Source organism: Callorhinchus milii, unplaced genomic scaffold (assembly GCF_018977255.1).
Source record: "Callorhinchus milii isolate IMCB2004 unplaced genomic scaffold, IMCB_Cmil_1.0 Scaffold4, whole genome shotgun sequence".
Classification (NCBI taxonomy): domain Eukaryota; kingdom Metazoa; phylum Chordata; class Chondrichthyes; order Chimaeriformes; family Callorhinchidae; genus Callorhinchus; species Callorhinchus milii.
Genome location: NW_024704745.1, coordinates 12,667,924 through 12,693,050, shown reverse-complemented (window position 1 = coordinate 12,693,050; position 25,127 = coordinate 12,667,924). Strand labels below are relative to the sequence as shown.

The window sequence follows — 25,127 nt, the reverse complement described above, 5'->3', positions numbered from 1 at the left end:
GGAGTTTTACTGGAAAAGTGTGGTATTTTCACCTGATCAGTAAGAAGTTTTGAAACTGAAAAAAATTGCAACATGTTCTACCAGGATATTCACTATCCTGTATTTACTTCTGCATTATTGATACTTCTTTGTAGAAGTACAGTAGAAGCAGTCGTTTGGAAATAAAATGTATTCAGACAGAAATTCATAGTTATAAGCTCTTTACTTACAATTTTTTGGAGTTGCATATATCAAGATTCAGAAAAACTAGTGCTACCCTGATGGTGCAGTTGAACAAAGCTACATCTTACGACCAGGAGCTCGCTGGTTCGAATCCTGGGCGGTGCTGAATTTGCTGGTCTCAGCGGTCGGATGGGAGGCTAAATTGGCTCTGGCCTTTCTAGGCTTAGGAAGAAGAAAAATAGTTATGTTTTCTGCTCCTATCTCCTATACAGAATCCTTCACTGATTGTATGTGTGTGTGTTGGGGGAGGGGAGTTATATGTGGCAGTGGGGTGGAGAGAAGTCAGACTTGGTTGTGACGCCCTCTACAATCGAACGACCTGACAAAAAATCATTGCCCAAGAAGCTCAAACTTTAACAAATGGTCACTTGGGTGGGATCTGGGATGCTCTGGGACGCTACCCTGCCTGAGGGGGCTATATAAATACAAGTTGTTGTTGGGTTACCTGGCGGTCAACTAGCATTCCAGATACCTGGTCAGAACAGAGAGGTGAACACCAATGCAAACATTTTCAGTCAGAAGATTAGAAAATAATTGCAACATGCCAATTTTTTAAAAAGTAAAAAACATAGGAATCAATGAGGGCAGAGGAAGAAGAAGCAGAAATTTTGAAAATGATGATGAAATGCATTTTGGATTGAACAGTTTTGAATATATCAGATTTTGCTTGTATATATTCAATTATATTTATGAAGGATATCAAGGGTATTGAGTAATGTCACCATAGGTTTAAAACTTAGAATTTAAACTGTGCTAGGTGTTATTGCAAAGCACCACAAATGCACAATCTAAATTATTCTGAACAGTAGGTTGGCAGTGCACACTGACTGGTTTGGTAAAATGAAATGTTTAGAGAAATGTTAAATGGTTGAAATCTGATATTTGCAACTTGTAGATTTTAATTCAGAATAATGTACCTTCTTATGAGATAAAACTATTTGGATATTCTGGTCTTAATGGCTTAGTTTTACTCCAGACAGTGGTTCAGTCAGTAGCACTATCACCTCTGGGTGAGAAAGTTGTGTTCCCCGCCCCCCCCATCCCCTTCAAATTGGGATTTTGATCTCAGCCTTGGCTGACACTCCAGTACATTGTCAGAGGAAACATAGGAAAATAGGAGAGGAGACGGCCATTCAGTTTATTTGATCTTGACATACCCCTTAATACCTTTACCACCTCTACTGCCTCTCTCTCTACAGCTTTCCTGGGCAGAGCATTCCACATGTAATGTCCTTAAATGAAATGACAAACAAGGTCCTTTAATCTTGCTCAGATGTATATTAAAAAAACCATTAGACTGTTCGAAAAGAGCAGGGAACCAATGTCCTGGTGAATAGTGTTACAGATAAATTGGTCATTCATCTTACTTCTGTTTGCCTACAATAAAAAGTCGCTAGGCTTGCACTAATTATCTGATGCAGTTTGAGGTGTTTTGACTTGATCGGGTACTTCAAAAATACACATATATAGAGACTTATGTATTTACCATCTAAGTTATTGAGAGATAACTTCTCCCTCTTCCTCATCTCACTTTATTAATATCAGATGTTTCACCCTGCAGCACAGAACTATTTAGACTTTCACTAGAAGTCTGCAATCTTCAATAGCAAGCCTGAGAATAATGATACATAGTCTCCTTGTACGATAGTGCATTGCTGTGTTTACAGTAAGGTTTCTAAAGAGCAATAGTGCTACTCACTGGAAGAAAATTGTTACTACAGAGACATTCCCATCTTAAATCCAGATTTTAGAATATTCAGTTGATGTTATTTCTGATTTGTACAAAACACTCAGTTTTGTCTACTTTGGGAATTATGCTCATAATCTAAACTGATACTGTTGTGCAGTACTGAGGGTTCATTGCATTGTCAATGTTTTTCCTTTAGTATTGCTGTAAACCTTTGGATGAGACGTAAATCAAGGTCAATTTGCACACATCGATACCCGACAATCAGCCGCAAAGTTTTTATTTGGCCAGGATGTCAGGAAAAACTATTTTCAAATAATCCCATGGGATATTTAACTTCCAACTTTACAGCTAGTGTCCTCACCCACACGAGTCCTGTCCTCATCCCCATCCTCACCTGACTTCCTCAGTTCCCTAAACCCCAGTGGGTCATCAATTTATTTTCTACCAGATATAGCAGAGTATATCAGGCCACAGAGGACGAACTCTTCAGCCTACACTACCTCTCCTTTCAGTATCTATTACATGTACATTATAGTTTATTAGATTTTTTCATAGTATACTAATAACAGAATAATCCATGATATGTGAAAACCCTCATGCTGTGGAATGAGTTCTGATGCTTTAGGTGGATGTATATATATTTTTTTAAAAATATTTTGTTTTGGTCAGCCAGGTGTCTGACACATGTGGAAACCCATCACCGTGCTTAAGAGTATCCAAACCAAGCTGAGATTTCCGTGCATCCCACCAACACATGAAAATCCCAGAGATAAATTGTTGGAATGGAATGAGCACTCTCTCCCTGGAGGGACCCATCCTGCTTACTTAATTCCGGAAAATGATAGGCGTAGGTTGGCAAGTGCCAAGGCTTGGGGATCCCAGAGTGTGCGTTGGGATACTGCTGGAGTTTAACCAGCTAAAACCTCATAGCTTGGCATTGATTAAATACCCATGGCCCAATTTCGACAGTGACAGAATTTTTACAGTATCTGAGCCAAATTCTTGCCGATTCCCCTTGCCCACTCTGAACACTCAGTTATTCATTATATTGCTGTTATCAGGCAAAGATTAGCTGCCTCATTTGCCTATATGATAAGTCATTATGTTTTAAAATAACACATTAGGCATCTATTAAATACAAGCATTATATTGCTATTTTGTTTTTGGCGATTGCTTAAACTGGATCACGATATGTTTACAGTATACGTATATTTGGTCTAATTCAGATTTAAAATGAAAATATTTTGCTTTAACTCTTCAAACGGTGTTTAAGTTTAGACTATGACTCATAGAGCATTGCAACATTTACCGGGAAAACATAATGTGGCAAGAGTCATTGTGAAACAAATTATTCAATGCTGCAAAGTCTGCATCATATCACTGAATCTTTTTAGATTAGCTGGACAGTCAAGGTTTTTTTGACCCGAGCTGGGAGTTAGGGGTCAGGAGGGATGGAGGGCAGGGTTGTGGGGATGGGACGGTGGTCAAAGGCATGGTCGAAGAGGACAGAGAACATGCCAGAGAACACAAGAGACATTAGAATAAAGAAGGAATGACACTTGAACTCATATCCTCTGTGAGAGCAAGTTTCTGCGATTTTCAATCCCTTCTGTTGCGACATTTTTGCTGCTTGTCATTTTCCAGGTTTCAGATAAATTAACAATGCTTCATAACATATATCATTTATAATCATGTCAACCATAATATAAAACAGTACGGATTGAATGTCAACTATATAATCATGTCAACCATAATATAAAACAGTACGGATTGAATGTTAAACTGGTTTCACAACCCTAAATATGTGCTCTTTTGGCTGTTGCCCTTGGTGTCTCTGAAAATATTGTTCTGGGTTCAATTTTTCCCCATTGCTTACAAAATATGCAGTCACTACAATTTACTTTTTATTATTATATACTCAGTAAACAGGAGTAAAGGTTAAAACAATGCAAATTAACAACTTCAGGGTGAGTTTAAATGCACACATTTCCTTTATTTTTTTGTGTGGGCCTTATTCCTTTATCTTTAAAAGATAACACAAGGTTAACAGTTGGAGAGCACGTATGTTTATCTTTATGATTTTTTAAAATTTTTGCTGCTTTGTAAATCCTCGTTAAGGTAAAAGTGTGATTGGGTCAAAGCATAAATAAATTGATTTAATAAAATGGAAGAAAAATAAAATTGCATGAAGTATTTTGGTACAGAATTTAGCTGAGGTTATTTTCATTACTAATCTGTGTGTCAAGGACATTGATTGAACTGCCTTCCAGTGATCTTTCTCAGTGCTTTACCTGTTTCTTTTGCACTTCAGTGATACGCACTCCACAGCAACTTATAATAATAATAATCCTTGTATTTGATATATTGCCTTATTACGTCTTTGAGATGGCTCAAAGCACTTCACAGTATACACTGTCCAAAATACAGTGATTGTGTATTTTGTGGGCGAAACACGGCAGCCAATTGCGCACAGCAGTTATAAAATATTATAAATATCAATATAAAATTTAAATATAAAAAGTTATAAAATAGAGCTGAGCTTGAAACAGCCCTCATTCAATCCTCATTCAAAGGAAACGTTAAAAGTTTCTCAATACTTGAAAAGAAAATTCTCAAAATGTAAATTGGCTACTGCCTTTGCTTTCAAAATGCTCACGGTCACTCCAGGATTTCATAACTTATCCTGGAATAGCCACACCCTTTGGCTAAGATAGGGCAGAGAGTACAAGGGACTTCCCAGTTTGCTGCAAGCAGCCACAGAATTGCAGACAGCAGGCTTTCCATTGAAACATTAATCCATCTTGCTGTGTTCTGACAGTAACTCTATGGCCACAAGGAGCTCAGCTGCATCAAGGGATTTCTCTGAGGCTTTGGTCTTGCACACATTGGCCTGTCTGCTCGCTCCGATTGTCGCTTCAGTTCCAGTTCAACGGTAAAACACTCAGCTCAACTTCACCTGTCAGTATCATGATCTGTTGTAAAAGTAATACTAACATTTTAGCAGACGCTATTCTATCCGGCAGCACTGATTTTCTGGTAATGCTTGTCTGAAATGCTTTTGATTCATAATACTTTATGGTATAAAATGTAAATGAAAGAAGAGAAAATATATTTGAAATAATAATAATCCTTGCATTTGATATAGCGCTTTTCACGTCTTCTAGACGTCTCACAGAATGTACTGTAAAGTGAATTGGCTGTATATTTTGTGGGCGAAACACGGCAGCCAATTGCGCACAGCAGTGTCCCACAAACAGTCATGGATTGAGTAACTAAATTGTTATTGCTTTTTTTTTTCTTGAGGGATTATTATCAGGCGTGTAGAGTAAGGAAACTTGCCCAAGGGGTCAGGGGTGACCTAATAGAGGTCTTTAAAATTATGAAAGGTTTTGATAGGGTAGACATAGAGAAGATGTTTTTAATTGTGGGGGAGACCAAAAGCAGGGGTCATAAGTATAAAATAGAACAATAAATCACATAGAGAAGTCAGAAGAAACGTCTTTACCCAGAGAGTGGTGGGAATGTGGAACTTGCTACCCCAAAGTGTAGTTGTGGTGAATAGCATAGATGCATTTAAGGGAAAGTTAGATACGTACATGAGGGAGAAAGGAATAGAAGGTTATGCCGATAGGCTTAGTTGAGAAAGGGCAGGAGGAGGCTCATGTGGAGCATAAACATTGGCGTAGACCAGTTGGGCTGAATGGCTTGTTTCTGTGCTGTATGTTCTATGTCAGAGAAGAGAGTTTCTCTCAGTGTCCTGATCAACAGTGCTGCAAACAAGATTGATCACTCACTTAATGTCTATTTGTGGGACAGTGCAAATTGGCTACTGTGTTCACCTACAAATATAGATACTACACTTCACAGTAAATCCAGTGAAGTGCTTGAGACTTCCTTCTGAAGTGAAAGGTGCTAAATGAATCGTAAACATTATTATTGTTATATTATGTTTTTTTTGCAATGTTTGCCTCTATTTATAAACAAACTACAAGCCATGATACCATTATTGCAAAGTGCATTTTGAGGGCAAACACAGCAGCCAATTTTTTCTCAGCCATGGGTGAATCTCCAATTTTTAGAGTACATCGTGCCCATCTCATCCCCACTGAACACCTGCACGCACTCTCCTGGCTGGTTTTCCATTCCCCAGTCCAGAAACACTGAGGACAACTGTAAACAGCACAAATCAGGGAGCAAACTTGGGACCTTCCAAGTCTGTGTGGCCTGTTACACGTGGGTCTGTAGTAGCAGCCAGTGAGCGAGCTGGATATCCATATTTTTTCCCACAAAATAAACACACTCACAACTTTAAGGTACATTCTGTGAAGCACTTTGAGATGTCTCGACGACATGATAAGGTGCTATTACAATGCAAGGAGTTTTATTCTCCTTATTGTTATCCTGAACTCCTTGGTTTCCAGCTCTAATGGGGTTGGTAGCTGCCATGAAACCCAACCCTTCTCACATGGGTAGTTTGCTTATCTGATTCGCTAACTGTTCTCTCTATAATTTCTCAATCTAGTTAACAATCTAGATAAAGTGTCTGCTTGTCATTGTGACGTGACCAAGCACCATGAGCAAACAATTACAACGCTTCTATAAGAATCAGGAAAAAGAGTTCAGAAATGTCAGAGACAGCATAAAGGAGCAACTGGGCAATTATAAGAGGCACAACCTAGACAAGTTGGTGAAGGAGCTTGGTAAAGAAATATGTAGTGACAATGAAAAGAATGATGACGAGACATCAAACGAATCCCTGAAGAGCAGTCAACCAACGGACTCTGACGAAACATCTATTTCAACAGAAGTGATAGCCCGTGAGTATCGCAATCTTAAGGTGACACCTGAAAAAGTTAGCCCTTTGAGCAACTAAACCAGCTGCTCCACGGCCCCCGCTCAGCCAGCTACACTGTCGGCGGTCGAGCCTTCAGCATCTGTGCCCCCACCCTTTGGAACTCCATCCTACAGTACCTTCACCTTGCTCCCTCCCTTGCCTCCTTTAAGGCATGTTTCAAGACCCTCCTCTTCACTTTCGGCCAGCCTCCTACTCTCCCTGCTCTCCACCCTCCCTGATCCCAACACCCACCCCTGCTTTGGTCCAAATGCCTGACTGTCTGGTGCCTTGGAACATCCTCCCGACGTGAAAGGCACTATACAAATGTAATTTTGTATTGTATATAAAACCTCCCGCAAGACAGCTGCTGGCTTAGGACCAAATGGTCTGACAGGTTAAAACTATATGTCTTTCTGGGTCTTATGTTTCAGCATCTAGCTAATTACTGTGCTCAAAATTCCAAATTGTCTTACCCAAAAAGACCATTATGTCTTACAAGTAAAAGTAATCTGGAAGATGCCAATGTTGTACATTTCTTATACCTAAAATGTCATGTGTGTTAAGAATTGTTTCCTGCATTATAGCGTTAACAATGAAAAATTAGCAAATTGGAACTCACTGCGTGAATTGAGACATCCATTTCCTGACTGAAATTCACAACCAAATTCATCAGCAAAATTTCTCAGCATTGGCAGAAATTCCTCAACAAATTAAAGTAGAACAATTCCATCAGCAGGTGTATTGCTCAGTAGGAGGAGAATTGCTTTCGTTATTTATCTATCTAATTGGCAAGGCCATCCATGGCCTTGTCCCCTCCTACCTCTCTGACCTGCTGACTCCCTACCAACCTGCCCACTCCCTCTGCTCAGCGGGCTCCGGTCTGCTCCATGTCTCTCGCCCGACCTGCCTACCATCAGTGGCCGGGCTTTCAGCCTCTCTGCCCCCACACTCTGGAACTTCATCCCATGGTCCCTTCGCCTCGCTTCCTCCCTTGCCGATCTCAAGACCCTTCTCTTCGATCGTGCCTTTGGTCTCCCTCCCATCTCTCTGCCTTCCCTCACCCCTGCACCACCCCTCCCCATGATCAGGCCCTGACATCTGACTGTTCAGCGCTTTGGGACATCCTTCCGACGTGAAAGGCGCTCTAGAAATGTAATTTTGTTGTTTTGTTGTTGTCTTATCTAATCTACAGAAACTGAAAATGAAGATTTGGAAGCCAAATTCAAAATAATGCTTCAGAATAGACTGTGTCATGGAGAGGTCCCTTTTTATGTGCGAACATTGGCCATCTGTGGCTACAGGAACGCCGGGAAATCCTCTCTGCTCCGACGTTTAGTGAACGAACCATTTCAGGAGAATGAGTCCATAACAGATGGAATAAAAATTGGACAGATTGACATTAAAAAGTGGAAGAGAAAGATAGGTAAGTGTATATTTAGATGGTTATTGTTTTATCCATGTATGCACCTCAAGCCCACAGCTGCAGAGTCATTATAGTTTGCAGTAAATCCTGTGAAGCGATTTGAGATATTTTGGCAACAATGATGAAGCACTATATCAAATGGAAGGATTATTATTGGATTATTATTATTCATTAAATTGGTGGACGGAGCATTGCCATGCAAACATTTGATAAATCATCCCATACAAGTTTATTTGTTATATCTTTGAGTTTAGCTGGACAATGGAGCGTATTAATAGGGCTCAAACTGTCAGTGTAATTAAAAGAGGTGAAGAGGTAGGGATTTTGTCATAGCCCACCCTCCCCCCGTCCCATTTTCTTTTGTTAATATTAATAAAGAATAAGCTTACCCGCGCTCCACCCACCCCATCTCGCCCATGTGGATAGCAGAATAAAGCTATTAACAGAAAAAAAATGATACGCATCTTAAGTTTAGCCCTGCTGAATGGAACGAGAAATGCTCTGAGATTCTGGCATTCAACAACAACAACAATAATTTGCATTTAAATAGCCCCTTTGATGTGGAGTGGCATTCCGGGGTAGCATCTCATTCACTTGGGATCTCTCAACGCCAGCAATCCTTTTTTAGGAGTAATGGAAATGAAGTAATGGTTGGCCATAGCCTCAGGGCCCGATGTACTTCAGGAAATTCTATACTTTTTAAAACTGTAATGTCATATCAGATTGAGAAAAGGATTATGATTTCTAAGGCACTAAATTCTTACACAGAGATTTTGGGAGACGTTTTGTCAATCTGTCACAATACCCTTGAACTCTGAAGGAACTACCATAGTCTAATTTATTGCATGGATTTGTCGCTATTGACGTCTATCACTATTGACGTGTATCACTAATGTATCACAACTTTCATTTCTCATATTGATGGCATTTGCATTCTGATTATCTCTTGTGGTGACTTATGTTCATTTTCCCCCCACCCACCTCTCCTCTCAAAGACATGTTAGTTACAAGATGCAATGGTTTGTTATAAGTTCCTGATTGAATATGTAGTTCTTGGGCTTCAGTAACATTTACAGTCACTTCTATGTTCTCTCCCAATACCACTGCATTGTTCTCAGTCTTAGGAGCAGGTGGTCCCAACACTTATTAAAGATGTTCACTTCAGTGCTTTTGGTTCCTCTTAGTCGTCAGTCATTGCTGATGCTGATGATCAGGAAACTCTTGTTCCTCAAACTAATTTGCTGTGATGTGCAAAACTCAAAGAGATTTCCCAGCACAGCATTACATCATACAGTGACTGACTTGGGTGCGCTTGTGTAATACTGTATTGGGATTCATCTCACTGCTCGCATCAAGATCACAGAGGTTCAGAGGCAGAAGTCCTTTCAGCCATTTAATCTCAACCTCCACAATATTAACTGTATCATTTCAGCACAAACATGTAGTCCTGGTTGGTAGCTCTTGTTGTGATTCATTCTCATGCAAACAAAGCTCAGATTTCTCACAGCAGTTGGTTGCTTCCTCTTCCGAGCAACACTCTTGCAACGATTCTGCGCCATGCTGTCAGTATTCTTGAAATATTGGCACAGCTGCTTGTATTGATCGAAGATACATCATCACTGTACTAAACAAGCTTTTACTCAATTTCCAATTAGGAACTTGATGCCAGCAGTACTGCAAATCATACCATTCCCCTCAGAAGACACATTCTCAAACAATCGCAAACCAACTGCAGTACATGCTAGTTCTGAAACTTTCCCTCATCTGAGAGGAAATTCAGGCCCCTATTGTCAAAAATAAACGCCTCCAGCAGTAGGGAGCAGGAATCCTGACTGATTTTCCCCTCCCTAACCCAGTTGCTGAGGCAATAGACCATTTAACCCTTAAAATTGTGCCGAATTGCAGAAAATTATTGAATTCCGTCTCAGTCTCCTGGTCAAAAATCTCCCAAATAAAACCGGTCACTCACTCCATGGCTGTTAGTGAGACATTGCTGTGCACAAATTGGCTGCTGTTTTTGCCCACAAAACACACACTTTACCATATATTTTGTGAAACTCTTTAAGACATTGACGATGTGAAGGCGCTACATAAAATGCAAGCATTATTAATATAACTTAATTTTAAGAAATGCAGGAAAAAATAGTTTCCAAAACAAGATTCAATTTAAGAGTTTAAGAGACAACCTAAAAATAATTTAGAGAGGATAATAGTCTCACACATTGCCTGAGCGGACAAAGCGGGCCCGCTGTGCCTTAAGAAAATGCGACACTCGTTGGTGACCACTGACACTGCATCACATTTTGGTTGAAGACTGGCACTGAGATGTGCTCTGTGAATATCCATTCATTACATTTACTCAAATAGAAAGAGAGCATCACATTGTCAGTAAACAAGTTCCTGTCATCTCATTACAGACCTGCTTGTGCAATTGCCTTTAATATCTAGCATTTTGAGACACTTTTTTTTAAGTGAGTGGCACTGTGCAGATGCAAGATGTCAGCATAACACAAGACCTATTTCTGAGATAATGTTGTGAGAGTTGACAGCGAGTTGGCTGACAATGCTACACCAAATGGGTATCGGATCTGATATTTGTTGTACAAGCGAGAAATCCTGACTCGCTGCAGCAAAAATCAGGGGTCTACGTTCTAAAGGGTCTACACAGCTAAGTATTGTGCTACCAGTTCTCCCTCATGGCTCTCTGCCTTTGCAGGCCATCCTACAAAATACAGTCACTGCACTTTACAGTAAATCCTGTGAGAAGTTTTGAGACGTCCTGCTGACATGAAAGACCAAATGCAAGGGTTTTTATCCGAGTGTCTGCTGAAACCCCAGTCAAATGTAAATTAAATCCACAAACTAAGTCTCAAAAGATACTTCTCATCAAGTTGCAGCTCTCTATTCATGCGACTTGAGTTGTTAAGTTAGCTTTTTTCGCCCTTTCTATTCAAGGACATGCTTACTAAAATCTCACTGCTCGCTATGACTCTGAAAACGTCTAAGGACATATAGTTGATAAATAACATAACTGTCTCTGTGAGCCCTTTCAATCTTTCTGCAGTTTCATTCCTTGCCCACACAAGTGCTTTAAATGTGTGAGGCCAGGGAAAATATCCCAATTGGTAACATGCATTTCAGATGTTTTCAAGCTCCATCTACTTCCTTCTCTCGCACACAGACGATCCAAGTGATGATCTGACATCCATGATTATGTCCTCAGTTATAAATTGCGGAAAGGGGACTCCTGAAGGTGAGCACGGACTTGTGAAACTGTTTCCTCTGAATGCTTGACCGACCCGCGATGAACTGAATGGTATATGAAGGTTGGCTGCCGTACTTGTCCACAACATACACAGTCACTACGCTTTACAGTGAATCGTGCCACAATTGATGATTTTTCAGATCTGCCTTGCCACACACCAGGCAATCTTCTGTACGACATGCAAGATTTAACCATAGACCTAATAACTCACAATGGTCCAAAACTTTGCAAGCATAGTGTACCAGGGTGTTTGCGAAAAGCACTGCTTAAGTTGAGGGCCCTTTATCTGCCAACCACACAACAGCAACATGTTTTATGGCACTTTTATATCTCCAGATCCACCGAGTGGATCACTGTTCGAACCCCTTCAGTCGGGTTTCCGTGCTGCCCATAGCACAGAAACTGCACTGGTCAAGGTCACCAATGACATCCTGACCATCTGTGACCAGGGCTCCCTCTGCCTCCTCGTCCTCCTCGACCTATCGGCAGCATTCGATACGGTCGACCATGCTATCCTCCTCCACCGCTTGTCCTCTCACCTAAACCTTCAAGGCCCTGTCCTTGAGTGGTTTAGGTCGTACCTCTCCCAACGTCTTCACTTTGTCTCCACAAATGTTTTTTCCTCCAGCCCCCGCACTGTCTCGTGCGGTGTCCTCAAGGCTCTGTCCTCGATCCCCTCCTCTTCACCCTCTATATGCTCCCCCTCGGTGACATCATCCGCAGACATGGGGTTAACTTCCACATGTATGCGGATGACACCCAACTCTACCTTTCCTCCTCTACCCTCAACTCCACGACCACCGATGTCCTGACAGCCTGCCTGTCTGACATCGAGTCCTGGACGAGAGGTAACTTTCTTCAGCTCAACGTGCGCAAAACTGAGGCCCTCCTGATTGGCTCACGTCAGCGCCTCCGCACCTCAGGCGCTGACAGCATCAGCATCCAAGGCTGCACTCTCCACCTCTCAAAGCCAGTCGGGAACCTCGGGGTTCTGTTCGACCCTGAGCTGTCCTTTCTTCCTCATATCCGCACCACTACTGGCACCGCCTTCCATCACCTCCGAAACATCGCCAGACTACGGCATTACCTCACCCCTCACACTGCTGAAACTCTGGTCCACGCCTTTATCACCTCAAGGCTGGACTATGGGAACTCTCTCCTCGCCGGCCTTCCCGGCACCTCCCTCCACAAGCTGCAGGTCATTCAGAACTCTGCAGCTCGTGTACTGTCCCGCACCAGGCCTCGCGACCACATCACTCCCACCCTCGCTCGCCTCCACTGGCTCCCCATTCCCCAGAGGATCGAATTCAAGATCCTCACCCTCACCTACAAGGCCATTCATGGCCTTGCTCCCTCCTACCTCTCCAACCTACTATCCCCCTACCTACCTGCCCGTACCCTCCGTTCCTCTGGCTCCGGTCTGCTCCACATCCCCCGCCCCAACCGCCCTACCATCGGTGGCCGGGCCTTCAGCCTCTCAGCCCCCAGGCTCTGGAACTCTATACCCCAGTGTCTTCGCCGCCTCCTCCCTTTCCTCCTTCAAGGCCGGTCTCAAGACCTTTCTCTTTGACAGTGCCTTCAGCTCCCCTCTCGACTCTCTACCCCCTCCTCGCTCCCTCCCTTCCCTCCCCTCACCCTGACCATTTCCCCCCTGCTCGGGTCCTGACCCAACTGTACAGCGCCTTGGGACGTCCTCCCGACGTGAAAGGCGCTCAATAAATGGAATCTTGTTGTTGTTGTTGTTGTTGTTGAGTGTGTAAGAGCCACAAAGAGGTGCACAAATGAAATGGTTTTGCATGCTTGAAAGTCAATAATTGTTGTGTTTCATTTTTAGGAATACTTTCAGAACAAAGTGACAGCTCAATAGAAGAACAGGAGAACAAAGGTAATTGTACTGGTTTAGAACAATTTAAAAAATATATTTATTGACAAGTGGCTGAAGGCACGGCCACCGATGGTAGAATGGAGGGCACGAGGGAGAAATAGGAGGCCGGAGCCAGCTGAGTGGAGGCAACGGGTGGTGGAGTGTGGGGTAAGCAGATCGGATAAGTAGGGAGGTGTTAGAGCATGAAAATATTTGAAAATGAGTGAGGGGATCTTGAAATCGATCCATTTAGTGATTGGGAGCCAGTGGAGTCTGGATTGGTATGATGTTACACAGTTGCACTATTTAAGCAGGTTCTCTAAGCAAAAAAAAATTCATGACAATAACTGAAGTGTCTTTGACTACATGCGCTCACGATAGACACTAGACTCATTTTAAAAAAAAGTTTGATGCTTTTTTTGTAGGTAGCCTCAGGTAGAGTATTGTGTCCAACTTTTGTCACAGATTATAGGAAGGATATTAAAGGATGTACATGCAATGATATCCTTCCTATATTAGGGTCACATAATTTGTCATGCAAGACATAGCTTGTCATGGATCGTTAAACAGTCTGCCTACAAGTCTACACTCCTTACATTTTACAGAAAACTCTCTAAAGCACTTTATTATTGTGATCTCAGCATGTTTTATTGTAGTACGTCTCTATACCAAATGCAAGGATTATTATTATGATTACACTAAAGTTGAATCAAGCAATTTCTTCCAAACCAGGAAGGGTATTCTGGAAGGTTGGGTCAAATGGGCCAAAGGGCCTTCTTCATCCAAATCAAACCATTTGATGCTGTGAAATGCTCCTGTTTCCCAAGTGCTTAAATAACATCAACTTGAATTTATATACTGCCCTTCACCTCAGACGCCATCTCAGACCACTTAACAGTGGCAGAGCTCGATGCCGAGCCGAGTGGGGAGGGTGACCATAGGCAAGGTCGAAGAGGCGCAACTTAAAAATGGGGAGAGAGGATACAAGGTGAAAGGATTGAGGGAGAGAATTTCTCAGCTTTGGGGCATAGTGCCGGAAAGCATGGCCACCGATAGCGGGTAGAGGGTCCGGGGGACAAGGAGGAGGCCAGAGCCACTCAAGCAGAGGCAGGGGGCAGTAATGTAGGGAGAGAACAGGTTGGAGAGGGGGGTGCCAGGGCATGAAGGGGTTTAAATACAAGAGTGAGGATCTTGAAATCTATCCACTCTGTGACAGGGAGTGGAGTAATGGAGGTACGGAGTTTAGTGCAGGTGAGAATGCAGGCAGCAGAGTATTGGAATGAGTTGAATTTTGTGAATATTGGAGCAGGGGAGACCAGCGAGGAGGGAGTTTGAATAGTCAAGGCGGGAGGTGATAAAGGCATTGACGAGAGTTTCAGCAGCTTACAGGGCTTTGGCCAGGAAGGGCAGGTTTGAAATGGGGTGTTAATGCACAAGGTTGAAGGGATCAAGAGTAGGTTTTTTAAGGAGGGGAGTGATGACAGCTGGTTTGAAGAGGAATGGGACTTAATCTGAAGAAAGGGACTGATTTATGGTGCAACCTATCTTTCTGTCAGGAGGTGCTGTGAACGAGTCTCTCACCAATGCTGTCCTGCTGAAAGTGAAAGAAATGGACAGAGATTCTCAAAAACCTGAAGAGGTTTCGATCTTTCGATACTACGACTTTGGAGGCCATGTGGAATATCAGCAGATGCACTTGTCCTTTTTACCCAACCATGCCGTCTACTTGCTGGTTGTTAACCTGAATTTACGGTTAAATGACACCTTGCCAATAAAGGAAAGACTTCACAGAGGACAAAAAGTAATGGACACCTGTGGATTCACTGTGAAGGGTAAATTTTTCTTGCACCCGCTTCACGTTCCGAGGTGAAAAACGAGAGTCGTGATGTGATAGAGGATTGTTATCAAATCCGCTAAACAAAATGAGAAAACTTGGCAGCCCCGGCTGGAGGCCGGCAATGGCTATCTTGTGGCCATTGGTTTGCTTTTGATGACCCGTCTCTGCCAATAAATTTCAAGCTGCCCGAAGGCAAAAGACCAGGCCTGATCGCAACTTTCGGTTTGCAAGTTCAACCCCAGTGAAAGGAAGAAGTATTTTATGTTATGGAACCAATGCCTGACCCTTCCCTTCACAAGAACTAATTTAAAAATTCTATTGAAGTATTTTGTTGGGTTGGGGAGAGGGGATATCAATACATTGACATTAAAGAATTGTGTTCTCACCCGACACCTCAAACCCAGGCCCACTCCCACCCCAAGCTCCATCTCAGCATTGATGGCTGACCATTCAGTCACTATCTCCCATTCCTTGGAACTCTCTCCTAACATCACTTCACCTCACACTCTCTCCCCGCTTTAAAACCCTTTTGAAAACTTAACCTTATGACCATACTTTCAGTCACCCTCCTCCAATCCTTCCCTTCACTTCCCATCTTGCTTTATGATCCATACTGTTGCTGTCCATAATATACTGTTAAATGCTTAGAGACATTTATTTTCCTGAGTGAAAAGTGCTGCATATGTTTTGCAGAATACCTTGACTACTGGATCACATTCATTTGCAATCTCTGTAAAGATACCACGCCAATGCACCGTGTGGTTCTGGTTGGGACTTTTTCAAATGACTGTAGAAATGTGAGTATTGCTATTTAATTCCTCGCCATTGAATTGAGTTATTCAGCACTTCACCCAAGCCTACGGCAGGAGCAGACTTGAATGACGTTTCCATCTTGTGTTAATGGGCCTTCAATTCAGGAAAGAGGTGAGAAGGAAGAAAGGAAAGCCCTAATTTAAAGTGGGAGGATAATGCTACAACTGTGGTGACTTTAAAGAGAGTATAAGAATTTTAAAGAGATAAATTCCTGGCGAATAACAATCCCCTTTCTAATAATATTAATTCTTATATTTGCTACAGCGCCTTTCACATTCGGAGGACGTCTCAAAGTGCCTCGCAGAATAATAATAATAATAATAATAATAATAATAATCCTTGCATTTGATATAGCGCTTTTCACGTCAGGAGGACGTCCCAAAGCGCTTCACAGAACACATTGTAAAGTGAATTGACTGTATATTTGTGGGCGAACGCGGCAGCCAATTGCGCACAGCAATGTCCCACAAACAGTCGTAGATTGAAAATGACCAATTTAATTATTGTTTTGGGTTTTTTGGAGGGATTATTATTAGGCTCTGTGTGGAGTAAGGAAACTTGCCCAAGGTTTCGCCCTCTGCCTGGAATTGAACTCAGGTCTCTCACTTGCAAAGCGAGTGCTCTAACCACTGAGCTACAGGACTCCACAATTTCCTACAGAATTTCCAGTAAAGAGTAGTTAAAGTGTATTTTTTAGACAACCATGGCTAAATTGCACATAGCAATTTCCCACAAACAGCTGTAAAGTGAGTGATCAATTTTACATGGGGCAATATTGACCAGGAAACTGGGAGAAAATCTCTTCAGTTCTAAGTAGTGCCATGGGATCTTTAATATCCACCTGAACAGGCACTGATGGGACCTCAGTTTATCTTCTCATTTGAAAGATGTGAGATGAAACACATAACCTCCATTTATACTGTAAATGTCTATGGAGAACTTGGCAGGTTACAATCCTTCCGCAGAAGAAGAAAGACCAGTGCTGTCTTTCTCCTTCACTGGACAAACTAGTGCCTCACATAGGTCTTTTTGGAATAACAGAATTGACCACTCTTTCTGTCGTTTTTCAAGAAAAGGATAAATGTTGCCCTCGATGGAAGTTAATGGCAGTTAACACTGTACCTCTCAGGGTTTCACTCTGATTAATTTTCTGTGTCTTTTTCTCTGCTGTTGTACCCAGGCTGAGGAAGCTTTGAGCACGGTTTATGACTATATTCAGGAGCATTTCCCGCCTGACGTACTTCATGCTCAGAGATTTGCAGTTGACAACTCTGTTGAACAGGACCAGGAGAACGGATACGCACAGCTCCGCTCAGCTATTGATGGACTAGCTGGGCAGGTTGCATTTGAAGATAAGATTGCAGTGTCTCATGCCAGTCTGTATTATCATATTCTAAACTGTAGTGAAAAATATTTCCTGTGCTCCAATATGTACTCATCCTGGTATGAGATAATGGGGAGCCCCCACGGAGTAGAGGTGAGCAGCGTTGACAAGAAGCAGGTGGTGAAAGCTGCACTTGACATTTTAAATTGCATGAAATTTGCTTACTACTCCGACCCTGTTCTGATCTTGGATCCCCAATGGCTCACAGATCTCATGGCTTCTTTGATCCCCATCAACTGCACGCTGCCTCCTCAGATACAAAAGGCCACATTTTCTATCCAGCGGGAATGGATGAAACTCGTCAACACTGGAAAATTTTCAGAAGATTTGCTGCAGTATCTTTGGTCAGAAGAAACGCTCAGATTCAGGGACGAGCTGCTTGAGATCCTGAAAGAGCTGAAATTAATCGTGCATGTCAGTCCACAGTCAAAACGCTACTATCTTTGGCTCAAGCGTAAACACAGGGAGATGGTCCTGTGCTTTAATGAAAACCAAACTTGGAGCGTTTTCCGAAAGGACATTTTCAATGAACTCATACCCAGCTTTCAGGAGGAGTGGCCCTACATTGAATCCTTGGAGGATAATGCTGTCCAGCTGGCAAAGGTACAGAATGCCGACTACAAGATAAAGTTGGAGCTCAAGCCCGATAGAGTGCTCCTGGTAAATCAGAATGAGTTTGAAAGTGACGATTTTATATGCAAAACTGGTTCCATTGTTGAGGAAATGCGAAGAAAGTACCCCACACTCTGCTTGTTTGTGGACGGGAGACTATACAAAGGTAACTAGTATTAAATACATTTATAATCTTTATAGTGTTTTATGTAACACTCTTACGTAAAAGATGCTTCATAAATGCAGGTTGTTTTGTAATACTGTGATGACTATAATAATATTTACATTCACATTTATGATAATTATCCTTACGTTTGGTGTAAGGAGGATGTCTCAAAGCGCTTCACAAGATATGTTATAAAGTATAGTGATTGTGTTCTCAGATCTAATGTATCTATCTGTGATGCATTAGAGGAAATGAAGTGAATTGTGAACTCCCTGTCTGATGTTTTACCTGTGACAATAACATCACAGCTGATGAACAATAATAAAAACATTGGTTGGCTTCGATCAATCACCCAAGTAAAATGTAAACAAAAAATTTCAAGCTTCCTCATTGCATATTATACTTATATCTAATGAGTGTGTAAAACATTCTAATTGATACCACAGCCACCAGCTGCCCTCCAGCAGATCGACCCAATGGCCAGTTTCCATGCATCACCCTAGCCAGCAAGGGCAGCCACATATCCAATGATATAAAATTGTCCGCTTCATGACTGTTTGTGGACCATTGCTGGTTGATTATTATTATATGGTGTATGTGTGGGGGGGGGGGGGGGAAGGAAATCACATCCAAGACCAATCATGTTCTTGTCCCACAACTACACACGCAATCCAGGAGGACATGCTTGATAGCAATAACCAGAAACAAGAGCCCTGGCTGATTTCCCCACTTTAGTCAAAGTCTGGTCTAATCCCTCTGATAAGAGAATATTAAAGGATGTGTCTTATAAAATGTTATTACACGTTGAGATCAAAATAAAACCTCTGATATATTAGAGTTCTAACTTGTAGTATTTCTTAAGGGGATTCATTAATGAGGATTTTAAGTTGTGCAAATGGATATTCCTATCAGTTACAGACTCCCTAACTCCCAGGATCTCTCCAGTCTATTTCTGGAACGGAGTTCCCGAGAGCTGACAGGAATTGTAACAGGATTTCTTAATACAAAATACCACATATTGGACATTATCTTTGCTTTATTTAAATCACAAATCACTAGGACATTGTGACAAAATAATATAAACAATACAGATAAAGATCACTTTGAAATTAAAATGCATGCTGCATAATAAAATTTATCCCAATTATTCATTTCTAATTTTGTGTGTGTGTATCTTTGTGTGTAGCGTTTGAGCTCTTCCTTCAGGTCAGACAGAGTGTAAGAGAGAGAACAGAGGCAGTGACTGCAGTGAAGATCTTCGTAGATGATCAGCCGGAAAAGCAGAAAGATATTTTCTTCAGAGACCAGTCCATTAACGTCAGGTTTGACATAACAGCAGAGGAAATGGTGCTGAAGATTGAAGAAAGAATGCTGATAAAAGCTTTGGGAGAAGTGAACCGATTCCATGGGCCTAAAACAGAGGAAGTGTGCAAAGAAAAACTCCAACTTCTACCTGGTAAATATCTTATCAGTTATTTCCAAAGTGAATGGTGCAGTAGGATGGTCTATTTTGCACTTAGGTGTCAGCTTGGCTCAGGTAGTAATAATAATGCATTGGATACAGCGTCTTATCACATCTTCGGGCCATTTCAAAGTGAGAGGATTTACTATTGAGTGTAATGATTGCATATTTTGGGGCAATTGTTGGTCAGGACATCGGGAGAAACTTCCTTCTCTTACTGAATTGCACCATGGAATATTTAACATCCACCTGAGCAGGCAGATGGGACCTCGGGTTAACAACTCGTTTGAAGGACAGCACAGTGTTTAGACCCCGTTGTTTGGTCCAAACCAGCTTGGATTTCTGGTTGTGGGACTGCACAAGTATTGTGTTCCAATTTCATGCCCAACTAACAAGTAAATGATTTCTGGTGATCAGACACCCTTTGTTGAAATCTAACCATAGTTTTTGTACTTCCTCTATACAGCGGTTCATTTTCTTCCCAAAGGAAAAGAGCTTGTAAGAAACCTGTGTGAGCTGTTGAGGGAATTGCACAAGAAATCTGTCACATTGAACTTGGAGAGCAGGAAAAGTGCCATCAGTAACATGCAAAATACACTTCACTGTTGTGTTATCCAGTGCATGTTAGACACAGCAATCCCAGGGGAACCCGTGGACTACAGCGAATCTCAAACTCTAGATGTTTTTGAAACGGTTGCAAAAGCTCACCCTGAAATTCCAGAGAGTGCTATCAGAGATATCCTCCAGGTTCAGGACTTCCCTGTCGAAGAAGAATTCTACATACCCGAGGATTTCAAGGAGAAACTCACTATAAGCATACACCGTTTGTTTTGGATTGTAAAGCTGGTCTTTGTTAAACTTACAGGCAAGAGCTTTATTTCAAAAAAACACTTTCTTCTTTGATCTCTTACTTTTATGTGCATCTCCCACTCTCTCTCACTGCTAAAATGGCAAGATATTTAATAACATCAAAATAATGAGCTAAATAATAAACAAGATGTGGTTTATAATTTCATGCTTTAACAGGAGCAGTAACTAGCAATAGTAATATTAACTAATAGAGGTAGCAGTAACTACTAATAGTAACTTATAACTAGAAACTAGCAACAGTCCCAGTGCTTTGGGACGTCCTCCCGACATAAAAGACACAATACAAATGTAATTTGTTGTTGAAATGGCAACAGTAACTGGTAATAAGAAATAGTACCTCTGCCCCCCTTCCACTCCCACACACATTTTTTTTCAGATCCACTGATACAACTTCACTGATACAACGAGAGTCCTGTACCTCAGTGGTTAGAGCGCTCGCCTTGCAAGCAAGATACCTGGGTTCAATTCCAGGCAGGGCGAAACCTTGGGAAGTTTCCTTACTCCATACGCCTAAAATCCCTCCAAAACAAAAACAATAATTGTTTTTTTCGTTTTCATTCATTTTCAATCCACGACTGTTTGTGGGACATTGCTGTGCGCAATTGGCTGCCACGTTTCGCCCACAAATATACAGTCAATTCACTTTACAGCATATTCTGTGAAGCGCTTTGAGATGTCGAGAAGACGTGCAAAGCGCTATATCAAATGCAAAGATTATTATTATTATTCATACACTGATTGACACACTGCATTCTCTTTTCCTCAAAAGGGAAAAGCTTGAAAGAGAAATACCTGGAGGAAACGATTAGTAATCTGTACTTTAAAGACTACGCGTGGTTCATGAAAAATGAACAGGAACTTGGTGAACTGAGGGACGAACTAGATACATTCAAGAAAAAAAGATACAAGCAACAGAAAAAAAACTACGGAGGTAAGAAACCATGAGCTGCGATTTCTTACAGTTCATTGCATCCGGTATTTAAAATAATGAAAGGATTCATTAAGATGGATAGTAAAAGGCTGTTTCCACTTGTTGGCAGGTCCACAACAATGGGGTGTAAATATAATATAGGCAGTGGTATCACAGAGCTATGGGGTGAATATGGTGCAAAATTGAATTCAGCAAACCCAGTGAATTATCCAACAACGTTACAAGAAGTAACAGAAAGTGAATTCATAATTATCTTTGCATTTGATATAGCATTATCACATAGTCAAGACACCTCCAAACTCTTCACAGGATTTAAGTGAAGTATAGTGACTGTATTTTGCAGCTGACGGCAGCAACCAATTTGTTCACAGTAATGTCCCACACACTTCCCATGAAGTAAACAATCAGTTTTATCTGGGGGATTGTAAGCTGGGACACTGTGAAAAACTCCTTTCTCTTTTCAAATAGTGTCATGGGATATCAATATCTACCTGAACAGACAGACAAGTCCTTGGTTTAATATTTAAATTAAATTCTGTTTAGCGTTCCTCCAGTCTGGAGTGCTCGACTAGACTGTAGGCTCAGATTCTTGACGTGTGGCTTGCATCCACAAACCTTCATAGTTGGAAGCAAGTGCTACAAACCTAGCCATGCTGCTACTCTTCAGCAATGGTAGAAGTAACTACTTTACTTTGTTTAATATATAATTCTGTGGTAGCTTTGGAGCAAAACTCAATTGAATTGAAGGAAATTCCTCTATTTTGAAGTTTAAATCACATTCCTGGGAAATCCTTCTGCTAACTGAAAGTGTGTCACATTGTGTTAGAATTCTGCTCCAACTTGTTCGACTTCTTGAGCGAAGTTCTCTCAGATCTTTGGGATTTCTAACAAGATTCCTTATTTAACAATCCTAGAAATGCCACAAAATATGACCTTCTCAATAACTCATTTTCAACTACAGTAGGAAATAATCGATAATCCTTTTGTCCATCCACCAAAACATTGGCATATTTGCTCTATGGAGAATACGAATAAAATTGTTATTTGAAGTGAGTGTTGGATTGAACTTGTCATTAATTTATGCTTGCTTGGCTTGTCAGAATGGATTCAAAGCAACTACAGCAATTTTGTCCAGAAAATGGGAGAAGGTGTTCGCAAAACTATAGTGGATAAGCTTTTTCAGAACTGTCTGAATGATGAAGAAGTAAGCATCATGTCATCTAAAAACACCTTGCAAGACAGGAATCGAGAACTGCTGGAGATACTAAAGGGCAAAGGAGATATAAGCTGCAAAGCGTTCCTTAGCTTTTTCTGTAGTGCGGACCCTTGCAGCGAAATGACTACAAAGGTAAGTCAAGTAACAATAGTAACTCACTGGAGTAAGCTACTTGTAACTTGGTAAATGTGTAATTTTACACATTTCCAATACAAAATGTGTCTCATAGACAGATGAACAAATAACCATTGAAAAGGTAATTGGTCACATATTTGAAGAAAAGCAAGGGAAGAGCAGGGAATATGATTGAACACAACTAACTAATGTTTACTATAAATGGCTATTTTAAGATCACAGGATCAATTGGTATGAAGAAGGTCCTTCAATTTGATGTCGTCCTTCCAGAACGCCCACCCTACCAACACAGCATCAAGCTATTTTTTTCAAATATATAAACAATTCCAGGATCCTGGCCTGAACCATCTTTCCTAGTAACCTGTTCTAGTCATAAGTTACTCACAGGTTAAATAAATACTTCCTGGTGTCTGTCCTGAAATTGCCCTTTGCAACTCAATCCCTGGTTCTCATGTTCCACGTTCTCCTTTACCAGAGGCAAAGTAAACAGCATGATGCAGCACATAGCTGTTACAGTGCAATTATATAAAAGGTTAATTGTCACTTGTACAGTGAATTTATGAGGTGCAATTCTGCTGGTTGGTTGGTTGGTAGGTAAACTTAGAACCTTAGTGATGTGCACATAAAATGGGGCTCCCCATTTTGGCATTCTCAAGAAAGTGGGTTAAACATTTACCTACCTAGAATCCAAATAATTGAGCTTTTTTTAAAATAAATACTACTAATATTAAAACAATACTAATGCCAATCTCTTCACGGCATCCATGGTACCCAAATATGGTCTGTATATTTGCAGATTATTAAATAACACTATTTTTCTCCTTATAGATACAAACTGAATTAAATCTCTGATATGCTGCTGAGCTCAAACATGTGGTTTCTGGAATCCAGGTGTGATATGAAGAAAAACTCCAATTGAGGTTTTTGGATTAAATGGCTCGATTCAGTGCTGGAGCATTCTGTCTTGGAACTTGCTGGCAACTCAGTGAAATTAACTAGTCATAATTCAGGGAAGACTTGGCAGAGAATTTTGAACTTCTAGCGCCATGTAACTGTTCAGGAAATATTTTGTGGGAATAAACCGTGGAGAACTTAAAAATGTGCAGCGATACATATCTTAATATCCATGCATGAGGTGGATATTGACCCGGTTTAATTAGACCATCAGATATTGTACCCATTAACATCAGGCTTTGCAAATTCTCCAATATAAAGTTCTCTTTAAATGCAATGTAACTGTTTAATAGGTATCTATGAACTATTCTGATTGGAACCATTGTATTAATATTGCTTAATGTTCTGTATATTAAATTCAATGAATGTGATATTGTTCGCTCTGTAACATTTATTTTTAACACACAATAAAAGTTAAAACATATTGTTCCTCCTTTCTAAAATTGTACATTTTACTGCAATGCAGTGCTGGGCAAGGGGAGCTCTACATTGTTATAAAACGCTTTGTAACACTATTAAGCATTGTTATAAAGCACTTTGTGGAGTCCTGGAGCTCAGTGGTTAGAGCACTCGCTTTGCAAGCGAGAGACCTGGGTTCAATTCCAGGCAGGACGAAACCTTGGGCAAGTTTCCTTACTCCACACACCTGATAATAGTCCCTCAAGAAAAAAACACAATAATAATTTGGTCACTCAATCCACGACTGCTTGTGGGACACTGCTGTGCGCAATTGGCTGCCGCATTTCGCCCACAAACATACAGTCAATTCACTTTACAGTATATTCTGTGAAGCGCTTTGAGATGGCGAGAAGATGTGAAAAGCCCTATATCAAATGCAAGGATTATTATTAGTAGTAAGAGTACCCTGTGTGAGGGGCACTATATAAATGCAAATTGTTATTGTTTGAGGTGCTGTTCTGCAGATATAATGTTAAACCAAAGTCCCACCTGTCTGTTTAGGTGGATGTTAAAGATCCCACAGCAATGTTCAAAAAGAGGAATTTCTTTCAGTGTCCTGGCCAACAATCCATCAGATAAAATTAGATATTCACTTCATAGCTATTTGTGGGATACTAAACTCGCACAAATTGTCAGCTGCATTTGTCTGGAATTACGCAATACACTTTCCAGTAAATCCTGTGAAGTGTTTTCAGGATTTCAACAGCGTGATAAGGTGTTCTATCAAATGCAATGTTATTATTAGACTGAAAACTGTGAGAACAAAACTGATAGCACTTTAGAGCTATTAGAGTAGAGTAAAAAGGTCACTTTAACGGATAGCGTTGGTTGACTGAGACATTGAAATTTGATGTTTTAATAGTAGAAGGCACAATAGGTTAGTGTATTTAGCACAAAAATGCATTATTTCTCATTGGATTTTAAATTACAAAATCTACTGAATACAACTGGGAGAAATGACAGAATAAACATTCTGCTCTTCTTTCACAG

At 41.0% G+C, this 25,127-nt stretch overlaps 1 protein-coding gene across 1 annotated transcript; it reads left to right on the top strand.

Annotated features, from left to right (window-relative positions):
* Positions 1–4,720: 4,720 nt before the first annotated feature.
* LOC103180176 lies at positions 4,721–24,102 on the top strand. Its single transcript, XM_007895868.2, has 13 exons — positions 4,721–4,844; positions 6,435–6,729; positions 7,939–8,169; positions 11,351–11,422; positions 13,269–13,319; positions 14,855–15,130; positions 15,829–15,932; positions 17,129–18,110; positions 19,297–19,566; positions 20,039–20,437; positions 21,212–21,373; positions 22,474–22,721; positions 23,553–24,102. The coding sequence occupies exons 2-13, from the start codon at positions 6,486–6,488 to the stop codon at positions 23,574–23,576; spliced, it is 3,063 nt and encodes a 1,020-aa protein (XP_007894059.2). The 5' UTR covers positions 4,721–4,844; positions 6,435–6,485; the 3' UTR covers positions 23,577–24,102.
* The last annotated feature ends 1,025 nt before the right edge of the window (positions 24,103–25,127 follow it).